The sequence below is a fragment of the Etheostoma cragini genome, chromosome 14 (assembly GCF_013103735.1).
Source record: "Etheostoma cragini isolate CJK2018 chromosome 14, CSU_Ecrag_1.0, whole genome shotgun sequence".
In the NCBI taxonomy this organism is placed as follows: Eukaryota; Metazoa; Chordata; class Actinopteri; order Perciformes; family Percidae; genus Etheostoma; species Etheostoma cragini.
The window spans coordinates 17838119-17850333 of record NC_048420.1 but is presented as its reverse complement, the minus strand read 5'-3'; the positions used below and the strand labels follow the sequence as shown (position 1 = coordinate 17850333).

Genomic DNA, 12215 nt, shown 5'->3' with positions numbered 1-12215 from the left:
ACACAATTTTCTGCACTATATTTGGTTGGAAACATGCTAATTAGAGCTGAAAAGATAAGTTGATAAACCCTTAAGCCAATCAACAAAAAATACTACACTTTTTACATAATCAACAAAAAGTTTAGGCAAGAATCCTTCAAAAATAATATATAAATGTGAAAATGCTCTTGTTTTCTAAGGCTTCAATGACCGCACACTAAATCTACGGGTTGGACAAAACAAGCAATTTTCTGACCATACAATTAATCAAGAAAACAATTGGCAGATTAATCTTTCATAAAGTAATCCTTAGTTGCAGTCCTGACGGCATAGAAAGATTCCCAACAACTCTCTGGACATCTCTGTTTCTAACTCATGTTAGAGTCTTACTAGTTCATTTCACTAGTGCTAATGAGTTTCTTGGTGGCCTTTTCAAAGGTTACTGTTTATCTAGGGGATATCAATGCTTACAGAGACACGTTTTCAAGCATGTTGGCTTTAGTGGACTTATCACCCTCAGAAGTCGTGCCGAGGGCCACTCGCTGCACCAATCTGAAATTCACTAAGGTTCCACCCTACCTGACAGATTTTAGATTTTATGGCTATGGTAATAGACATCTAGCCTCTCTATGTGACAATACAGATACTATGTCAGTATTTATGCAGTCTATAGTAAAACCAGGGCTTGGATCAGGGATGTAGACAAGGATTAAGTAGGGTTTGGACATTGTGAACATTTAGGGCTGAGCAAACACTCCTACTTTCCAGTATTCCCTTTTGTGAGCACAGAACACACACTTCAATTGCTCTCTTCAGATCACTCTGTTCGGTTTTATTGTAACAAGGGTGGTGTCTGTTCCAAGGTTATTTCACTCAGAACAGGGCACACAAAAATCCATGGATTTAGAATCCCATTACCCTGCCATCCTATCACTCTACCTATCACAACCATCTCATAAAGTTGCATTCTATCACTGTCCATTATTTACAGTATTGAGTGAATTTCAATTTTAGGTTGTTGAAAGTTGTTTTTTCAACAAACAAAAAAAAAATCTAATCTTTAAGGTGATTTAAGGTCAGCAATCCTAAACCAGTGTGACATATCAGGTGGAGAGTCTGAGGCATGGTTGTGCTTATCTTTTCACTTTTGCAGTAATCTTCTCTTTTTCTATCTGTCTCTCGGCACCCTGTCACAGAAGGCATCCTATTTTCCCTGCTGAAGCTTCATTTCGTCAGTCTTCTGTTATTCTTTTTGAAGATCTAAATGGGAACAGCTTAACTCTGACAATTCACAGCTTCCTACACATCTATCAATCCATTCTTTCACATACACATTTTAATTCACATCAAAAACACCACACAAATGATTTTTATTTGCGTTTTGCTACCAGTGTGTCCCTTCATCCTTTACCCTCAGCTTTACACATCTACTCTCTCTGACAACAAAGCCATTTGTCTGGTCATCCATCTATCTTCAAACACCTTTCCCACCTGAACAGTTCATTTCTCTTTCTCCTTTTACTCAAAGGCTTTCTTTTTTCTCTCTCTCACACATCTTTTATCTATCAGTCCATCAACCTTTTCATGGTAACATTGTTCTGCCATTTAGCTCTCTTCCTACCCTTTTTATGTATCTCTCTATTCCCCCCCTTCATCCAGAACGATCCTATCTGGCTGAAGTGACTGCAGCAGATGTAGCCAGGCCACAAACATCTGCTACCCCTGTGATGCTGCATCCCTACTCAGCTGATCAGACTAACCGCTTTAACTCCCCAAAGCTTGCTGTCCTTACTGCAGCCTTAATGTGCAGCTGTGCAGCCTCGGCAAAATCACAGCTAAATATGCTGCAAACACAGAGGCCAGATTGGATAGCTGTTTAAAAAAAAATAATAATAAAAAAGTTTTAGCCTCTGGGTATGGTTGGGTGATACATAAATAATAAACGCTAATCATGATAGAACATTTCTTCAATAAGAAACCAGATATGTCAATATACTGTAGCCAAGTAGCATCGCTTGATAATGTGTTATCAACTGATCACATCACAGAAGACTGGCTTTGTTTATATCATTAATTTATTCATTAACAATCTTTGTTTGCAGCTCATATAAAGCTTGGTCATTTTCAGGCTCTGAATCTGTAGGACATTTAAGCTTAAAGGGGTAGTTTTTGACCACTAGTAGGGCTTTGCAATTTTCTCTGTTGTGTCGGTTCTTGTGCACACAGGTAATATGATAGACATTTGTAACACAGTTTAACATTATTTCACTGTTCCACAGGTAGTGGTAATGCAAAACAAAAAGCAGCATTAGGACAACAAAGGCAGGGAAGAAGAAAACTGCAAGATAGTTAACATGCACGCAAATTTTGTAGGGGAAAGGAAATGCATTCAACACTTTTGATGAGGCCTCAATGCACACACTACTGAACTGTAAACAAAACAGTGAGCAGTGAACAGAAATGATCCCTTACTAAGTTCTCTTATTTAATTAAGACTAATTATACTGCGATCTGATGTAGATCAAGAAAAGCAGCCTAGTTTGAGAAAGAGTTTTATGCCAACTGAGATGTAGCTTAAAGTCAATATCATCACATCCTTTATACGTATATTGTGTATTCTGTGTTTTTTAGATATACTACATAATAAGGTCTTGCTATGTGTTAACGGATTGTATTCAGTTTTTCAGTACGACATTGCATTTAAAGAGTTAGAATAAGCTCTTGGTTTTTTTTATCTAGCACAACATCAGCAGGCTTTAACTGTGCTCTTTGCGGGCTTTGTGTGAAAAGGCAATGCAGTTTGTTTTGGATGGAGCTGAGTGCAGTTGAGCGAAGGGTTCACTGCAATCTTTCACTGTTGTGTTAACATTTAAAAGCAGCCAAGGGAGCTATGCTGAGCTCTTAAAAATAACCAATTCGCATCTCGCTTTGCTGACACTCCTGACCTTGGACCATTATCATTGCAGCAAACAACACGAGATGGCATGCACAATCTGTACAGATCCAGCACAATGCACATAAAAAGAGGGTAAAGGGCTTTAGCCAGCACATACTGAAAGCATGTGTGAAAGCAAATACAAACAGTCTTTTCTCTCTGAAGAAAGAACAAAAAATCTTTCGCACTCTCTCAAACTCAATACACACACACACACACACACACACAAACACATACACCTATATACACAAACAAAACAAATCCATTTCAGACAAAGCATACTAAAAAAGCCTCCTAAATAATGCAAGATGTGTTTTCCTTGAACCTTTGCAACGCTCCACTGTCCATAACTACTGTACTCAGGTGAGATGGAAAATGCTTGGAGGTATTGTGTCTGACTTCTTGCTAGGTTTCTTCAACCCAAAGCTAATATTAGAACACAGCGCTTTAATGTCATCTTGATGGGCCCTGTTTCACAGGGAGAGATGAAACCTAATCCTGGACTCAAAAATAATCTATTGTGGTAAAAGCAAAAACATCAAGGGGCAGGTTTTTTTTCGGTTTTAAGAGGACCTGTGTCATGTCTCGGTGGTCAGTTCAGTAATTCAAAAAAAAAAAAAACACCTTAAACATGTATTTTGGCCTTTTTTATTTGCTTAATATGTTATTTATCCTGTCTTTGAATTGATAACACTGGAGTGATTGGTGTTGTTTCTAGTAATGGAACCATTTCCAAACTGTACCTCAACTGTAACAGTGGAAGTAACGTAAGTGGGATTATCTCATCACACTTTGCAGAAATATTTTGAACCTTTTCGTTATAATGCTTATTATGAAAATCAAAACCCTTGTTTGATAATATTCATGGTGGGACATTTTCTGCAACACCCACTCAATGTATTTACATTTAGTAATTACCATTCAACAATGTAGTTTGCATGGTTGGTGGGGTCCGCTATAACCATGCTGGATTAAATTGCCTTTCTATGCACAAGGGACACAAAAAAATACCTGCAAGCATGCAATCCAACATTATTTATGTTATTCTATCTCATTGTATCACCTTCAGCTTACACCTAATGCAAACCAAACAGTTCCTACTGCTGCGGCTTCACATTAAAAGCATTAAAAACACTGGTAGGCATTTATTATGAAGTAAACAACATATTTGTCCCCAAGGTCAGCTTTGACAACAACTGTTAATCAAATGTGTCTGTAAAACAAACATTATATTCTTCGGCATTCTTTGACAGTGCACTGGCTATTACCACAGTAACTACAGTAACTACGAGTCAAAATATCAACCAGGACTAATATAACATTAAAAATTAAATATTGCACAAACATATTTTTATAAATCAAAGTAAAATTTTGGATTATTTTTATTTTTGGATTATGATAACATCTGAAATGCCACCCTTCACCTTTCTATGCATCTCTATTCTCGGATTTAACATGTCTGCCTGTGGCGTGTAACTTCAGCCATGAATCAGAATTAAATCATTCCCCCAACAAACTTTTAGACTTTGATTGACAACATGGCATGTCAGTCTGAAGAAAAGCTCTCTGCTCTTCAGAGTGTCATAAAACAGATTCTCTGTCAGAGCTGAGCAAAACATATCTGACAGTAAATACATTTGAAAAAGCTCTTAGGTGTGTTTGATGTCTGCCACTTGAAACCACTCCAGAAGTGAATACCTTACTCACAAGATATAGATATATATATATATATATATATATATATATATATATATATATATATATATATATATATATATATATATATATATATATATATATATATATATATATATAGAGAGAGAGAGAGAGAGAGAGATATTAAACACTTCTTCCCTTCTTTTAATATTTAAAACACCATCAGCTACTATGTTGTTTAAGTCAGCTCTTGATCATTTCATTGGCTTTTACATTGATATAAATACAAAGTAAGTTATTTGCTTACTAATATGATAATATTTGTATGCATACTGTTAACTGAAATAATTAATCTGAGGTTCAACAATCACCAAGAGTCTCCTTTCCGGCACACTGGCATAATGTTTAGGAAGGCTGAGCAGGGTGACACACTGATAAAGACTTAGAGACTTAGACTTCTCTTTATTGATCCTTTTGGAATGACTCCGGTGAGGAAATTGAAAGTTCCAGCAGCAGTTTTAGCAAGAAAAAAGAAATAAAAAGAAATAAAAAATAGATAAAAAAGACAGTATAAAGACAACAAAATAACAATAATAACAACAATAAGAACATTCGTCAAATAAACAAAGAAAAGACCATAAATTATTATTAAAGTGTCAGTGTTTTAGTCCAGTGTTAAAGTGATAAAGTGACCAGGTGTGAATGTATGTATGTATGTAAAGGGGACATATCCTCCAGTCCTCTTTAAAACTGGGAACCAACAGCCTTGTCAGTCAGTCCATGGGTACTCTGCCCAATCTCCACGTGATATTAAAGACGCGTTTTGAGTACAACAGCCCGACAAAATCCAGAACCTTCAGCCTCCACCTCATCCACCCCTTGTGCTGATTTAAATTACCTCCATTGGAAAGCTGGGCAGGGGTCCTTGGATTACAAATAATGACCCTCTCACACCAGCACATGCATGTACATCCAAATGTTGTTCAAGTCCACTGGATTTTACAATAACATTTCCCACCAGCATATTAACCCCCGTTTAAACAAATCAACTATATTAGCAAACAAAGTTCATCAAGTGTAGCCTCTTAATTTTGTTTTGTATAAACCACATCTTTACAACCTGGATTGTTGCTATCCAAATAATGAAAGCTGGGCTAGTAAAGCTGCAGGTTAATGATGGTGAGTAAAAGTACTAATCTGTAATGAATTCCATGCCTAATTCTTATTTCTATCTAATTATTATGTTAATTAAGATGATATTAAAGAGATGGTTTGGAGTAATTTCACCCTAGTGTCTTTTGTACATTGATCTCAAATGCAGTAGGACAAGTGCTTGGGGACGTCTACAAATTACAACACTGAAAAGAGATAAAACAAAAGTATTTATTAATTGAACTTATTTTTTAAAAGTGTATGCTGTAGTGTGACTAGCAGGCAACAATTTATAATTGAGGTAAGTTTGGAGACACTACCTTATTCATTCATTAAATAATAAATATCTCTGTTGTTTCTCTTTTCAGTGTTGTAATCTGTAAATGTCCCCAAGCACTTGTCTTACTGCCGGTAGCAGTGGCAGCGGAGAGCAGGAGCCGGCAGGCAAGTGTTATTTAAATAAACTCCTCGTGTACTTACAAACTTTCCAATCCATCGTTTGATGAGTAAATAACCTAGTTGTACTACTGTAGAAGTTAAGTATCATTTCGGGCATTATTAGAGAGGTAATTTACGAGATACACCCGTGGTTCTATTAGCGCCTGCACTAAGCTAACCAGTTGATAATGCTAACTTGCACATTGTTTGACCTAGGTGAAAAAAAGCTACTGGGGGGGTTGTTTGGCTCGAGGTCCCGGTGCGAAGGACCCTAGAGGGAATTTACTCAGAACCATCACTTATAACTCGGTTTTCCCTCAAACTCAGGTATATTTGAAATGCCTGCAGACCTATGGCTGTCAGAGGTGAACTGAAACTTTACTGATCTGAAATAAAATGCTAAACTGTGATAAAATCTCGTGATATCATTTTTTGAACCTTTTCCATTTTTGTTTTATCAGCCCTACCTTCTCATTTCATTACCGTTGGCTGGGAATGAAACCTGTAACCCTAACAGTGTTGTGCTATTGAGATACAGAACACAATACCTTGTTGACCTCCAGAATTTCTCTCCTCTCCTCGGTGGCAGGGCGGCTCTGGCCAGCTGAGCGATCTTCGTGTTTAGAGCTGTCATCCTCCACAAAGGGTATCAGTTGCTGGAAGGGACAGCAAACAAAAATCGGACTTACTGTAAAGTAAGACAACAGCAAGAGGATCACTCCCAAAATACTGACATATTCAACTAATATGGATTGCATTCTGTTTAACAATTACAGTAGTACAGCACATACAGTATATAATCTACAATGTGAAGTATAATTTTATTTTTGTGACAATCAACTCCATTTTAAGAGTAGTTGTTAAGTACAGTAGTTCTGGAATAAAACTCATATTCACATTTTTTCTATATATGCCAGCTGAGTGCAGTTATAGGTCAGAATTATGTGAGTATGGGCAAGCTCAACCTTTGAGTGCTATCCTACACTGAAGACATCCCTGTGCTGTCTCATGATCTTGTTCCCATGAAATGGTGAAAATGGAGATTCTGTGTAAATTCTAAAAACAGTCTCCCTCGTCTCTCTGCAACAGAGAGAGAGACAGTCCAGAGACAGAAAGTGAGTGGGAGATTAATTCATTTTTAAACGCTCTGTGTGCTTGACCTTGTCTATTTGACATTACAGTGAGGCTGATGCGCGAGAGCCCTCAGGCGAGGTACAGTTCCTGAGCAGGGTCACCGCCTGCTGCTTTACCTCACACTGCCCCCTAGTGACCACCTCAGGGAGGAGGCAAACAGGAGGCATTGCTGCAGTACCACATCCAAGTGATGTGTGTAAATATCAAAAAAAGGAAATAACAGGTTTTATACTGAGAATGTGTGACATTCAGTGTAAATGTAGACAAATGTTTCCAGGAAATACACAGTTTCAGTTATGTTGACATTAAGTAAATTTTGTGGATTAACACTCTCAGAAATCTAAACATTTTCATGAAACCACTTTAGAAGGCTTTCAATTAAATCAATGCAAAAAGTAATCTACAGGAGTTCATTAACCTGGAAGCAAGGATTTTCTGTTGCAAGGGAAAAATAACATCAACAAGAGCTACCATCGCCAAAGTTTCCTTTCCATAACAAAAATTGTCATACCAGACAAGATCACAAACACAGATTAAGTAAGAGACTCTCCAAACAACCAGAAGCCAATATCAACTGCCATATAATGAGAAAAGACACATTGCTCCAATAACAACTTGGCATGATGCTAATCTAGATCATGCAAAGTTGGTTCTTTAGTTTAGTCTGCTTTTTTACACCATTTGACCTGAGGTTGTGCAGCTGGAGTGGAGACCCTGTGGAGACTAGACAATGATTGGAGTATGCTGGTTCATCTGGAAGTAATGACTGACTGGTGTTTGTATACAGCTAGAGCAGGCCAACGTCAAGACGAACAGCAATAAAAAAAGAAGGTACGAAGGAAGATGGACATAAGTGTAGACAAATAGAAGAGGGAGGTGAGGATGGTAAGACAATGGGCAAAATGTTAGATAGTCAGAGAGAAAAAAGGGCTACTGTTAACAAGAAGAGAAAATACAAACAGAAAGAGAAGAGAGAATATGAGAAACAAAAAGGGTCCGAGGGGGAGGGAAACAAAGAGCGAAGGGGGAAAAAAGAGCAACAGAAAGATGTAAAAATCTGGATATCTGTCTGTGCTTTCAGGCCGATATTTACGCCAAACTGCAAACTGACTGTTGGAGGGAGAAAAGACAGAAAATACATGTGCAGGATATTATATCAGACAATCTGTGAGCTTGTCTCTGGCTCAATGAAACTTTAAGAATGAAAAGAGGAAAGTTCTTTCATTAGATCATTTCAACCAAAGCCAATGACATATCAAATTTGAAAGGTAGCGGGCTGATTTAGGCAGCTCCTGAGGGGAAAATGAAATGTGCTGAGTAGGGTGGGAAAGTGTAGTGTAGTGTGCGTGCCTGCGTGCGAAAACGTGCATGGGTGTGCGTGTCATAGCCCTTGCCTCTTTCACAGAAAGATGGATGTGGTTTGCTGCCTGACAGAGAAGAATGGGCAAATGAAGTTTTCCAGGTTGCCTCGCTGAGACAAAAAGAAAAGGGTAGGATAGACAAACCCGGATAAATAACAACAACAAAATAGCAGAGTGAATGTGTAAGGGGAGAGGGAAATGAAATAGCATGGGTGAACAGTGCAGGAAATGACAGAGAGGAGGTACACCACAGAAAAGAAGAAGAGAAAAGAAATACAAAAAATTTGAGCATTTGAGCAAAAGAGGAAGGAAAAAGCTGCAACGGAGCAGCAAAAGAAACAGCTGGAACAAAAAAGGGGAAAGCGCTGACGTGTACATTTGGTCCAGCTGTTCATTAAACGGGTCTGTTGCTAATTAGACTGCGATGAGGTCACACTGCCTGAGTCATTGATTCCACTTCCTGTGTTGGGCAGCCAATAGTGAGTGGCTGTCAGGCAGCCACCTGAATTCTGCGGGATGATAAATGGAATGCATGCTGGGGCCAAAATCAACTGCTCTCAGCCCCAGACAAACATGGTGAGCCGAGCTATTGGCTGGTCAGCACTGAACTGAGTCTCCACCTCAAGGGGAAACGACAACATTTAAATAAGGTGGAAATAAGAAGGGGAAAATAGCTAGATGGCGTAATGACTCAATAAGGGTCAAAGCAAAGGAAAATGTCAAAGTGAACCACTCATAGGCTTTGATATAGGGGCGGTAATAACAATGCTTCTGAGCAACTGCGTTATTCAGTGTGGAAAATGAACAGAGTGGCAGCCATCACCAATTTTTTCCAATTTAAGACTGGTCTCCTCCCACATTCTCATTTGTCCTCAGTAGGGGTCTGGTGAGAGAGATTAGCTCCAAACCAATCTGTAGAAATTGGGAAGGGACTGCCGCAGTCATAAATCCAATCAAACAGTGGTGGATAGCCTAGCTGGAGTCCTGCATGGAGCCTCACACAGTGCATGCCCAATGAGACTGTATGTGCATTTGCGCGTGTGTGTTATGCTGTTCTTGAAGGTGGATGGCGACCGTAACCAGTGGTAAAGAGACTACAGAGACTCACCTAAAGCGATTGAATCTGCTGTGAACGGAGGAAAGACAGACCTGGAGGGAGTAGGTGAAATAACAGTCCCCCAGGGTAAAGATGTGTGTGGGTAAAGGGGGTTGTGGCAGTAACAATGGCCTACTTTCTTTAAACTAACAGCTTACTGATTTAGCAGGCAGTCAGTGTGAAACGCTGGGCCACATGTAGATGAGGCAGTGTCTGAAAGCACACACAAAAAATCCTGACAAGCTTATACAGTATGAGTTGACATTTGCATCTGGAAGGATCAATCAATCTTTTTAAATTAAAAATGCAGTTCCTTCCACCTCTACACCACAGTAGTTACAACCGCCTCATGTAGGATCGAATTGCAGAGCTAGGTGTACAGTATATGTATTTAAAGCATAACTTGAGGTTGGTTAAGGTGGGAGAGCATCACAGTAGCAACTGAGAATGTATAGATAAAAATGAATCATTAGTACATGTCCTTCTTAACAGGTCAAAAAATAAGTAACGCTTTCTTAATCCAATTACCACCACAATAATTTCTGCCTGCGATCGTTCACACTGAACTGAACCTTGTTTATGGTCAGTTTACTTTTTTTCCATTGATTTATTGTCTATTCTTGTGTCTACAAAACATGTATAAAAAAGCATGTATAAAAAAGCAAGTATGCTCGTCCGATCCCCCGTTTTATATAAACGTGAAATTAATAAAATGTAGTTATATTAAAAGCCATTTATTACTTTTAAGTGTGTAATATTTAGAGCGGGTAAAGTAATGATGTAATAAAACGTAAATAAAAAGTGGTTAATATCCTTATAAATTCATCATTCCTATTTAGGTTATAACCCAATTAATCTTATATTGGCTTGCATAAGTTTACACACCCATGCTAAAGTTGATTAAAAAGAGGAACAGAAAAACATCTCAAGTTCCCTTGGCCTTTGGAATTAAAATAGCCCCACATCATCACATACCTATCACCTTACCTAGAGATAGGCATGGGGAACTTTCCATAAGATCATCTTTCAATGCAAATCAATCCAGCTATTAAGCCAACTGAAATAACACCATGCCAATCTCTAGGTAGGGTGAAAGGTATGTGATGATGTGGGACTATTTTAATTCCAAAGGCCAAGTGAACTTTATCAGGATGCACAGTCACCTGGATCCATGAAATAACTGGCCTTAAAAAATAAAAATGTGACTGGAAAAACTGACTGGATCAAACTGGAAAGCTCATTGATCTTAATTTGTATGATTGCTGGGAGTTGCTGCTAACATCCTCTGATTGGTCGATTTATATAAACATGGTCCAGTGCTGTTTGACATTCCAAATTTTACCGGATAAAAAAGTGTAAAGGGCAACACACACCTGCAGTTTCTGACCCATTTCAAACCATGTTTTCGCTTAAATTAAACAATTTGAGCGCAAAAAAAACAAAAACACTTTCTATATATGAAATCCCTCACACTAGCAGGGACCAGGGATTATGTGTCAACTCAGCAGGATTCGCCACTGTCCTATTTCCCAACTTTAATGAAAGTTATCACAATCGTCCCAGATCCATTACTGTACCCTGACTACTACTTTTGTGTGTATGATACATGTTTTTGTTCCTGCTTGCTGCCTAATCCTATATCCCTGGCTGTCTTGAGCACTCTTCAGCTCTCTTGCCCTAAAAATAACAAATATTTTTAGTTTCATAAAACATTCCCGAATTCACCAATATAAAACATAACTCTGCTACACTACTTCGTGCTTTTATGTCATCTTCTTCTGTTATTTAATAGTCTAGCATTACCATAGTTACACAGCACTGTCTGGAGTAAGCTGGCAAATTGACTGGTCAAAGCAGCGTTTGTAGAACAGTTTTATTCCCTATAAATTCTTCACAATAAAAGTGCCCTTTTTTTTTATTTAACTGCTTTTATTATGAAGCCGCAAAATCAGGAAATGTTGGGGTTTCATAAGCAGTTACATCACTTTCTCTCCTGCACAGGTCCCGGTGCCCCTCAGTAGACCTCCTTATGCCGGCACACAGGCAGACTCTCATTGAACATTTCTAATGTATGATTTATACAATATACAAACACACACACACCCTATATGCAACATATATATTTTGTGTATACTGTATACATAATGATGTTTATGTTAATTTGTAGTTGGAGCGGGGAAGTGAGATCCATTCACAAGAGGTCACTCTGGAGACACATTCTACTGCCAGGTGGAAACACACGTACCTACAGCTGTCCATTTGTAATCACTTAGATCACATTTAAATACAAAGTGGAAATGGGGCTTAAGAGAAATACAAGTGACAGTGAGCATGATTATTTCATTCTCAACTGTAAGTAAGACGCCATAGTGTGCAAAACCTTGGTTGTAATATACAGTGGGTACGGAAAGTATTCAGACCCCTTTAAATTTTTCACTCTTTGTTTCATTGCAGCCTTTTTCCA

General features: G+C 38.3%; 1 protein-coding gene across 1 annotated transcript in view; it reads right to left on the bottom strand.

Moving 5' to 3' along the window:
- Positions 1-12215, bottom strand: part of med30 (mediator complex subunit 30) — a 37023-nt gene that overhangs the window by 18486 nt on the left and 6322 nt on the right. Inside the window, exon 4 of the mRNA XM_034891294.1 lies at positions 6709-6816. Within this exon, the coding sequence (XP_034747185.1) occupies positions 6709-6816 (108 nt within the window). The remainder of the gene's footprint in view (positions 1-6708; positions 6817-12215) is intronic.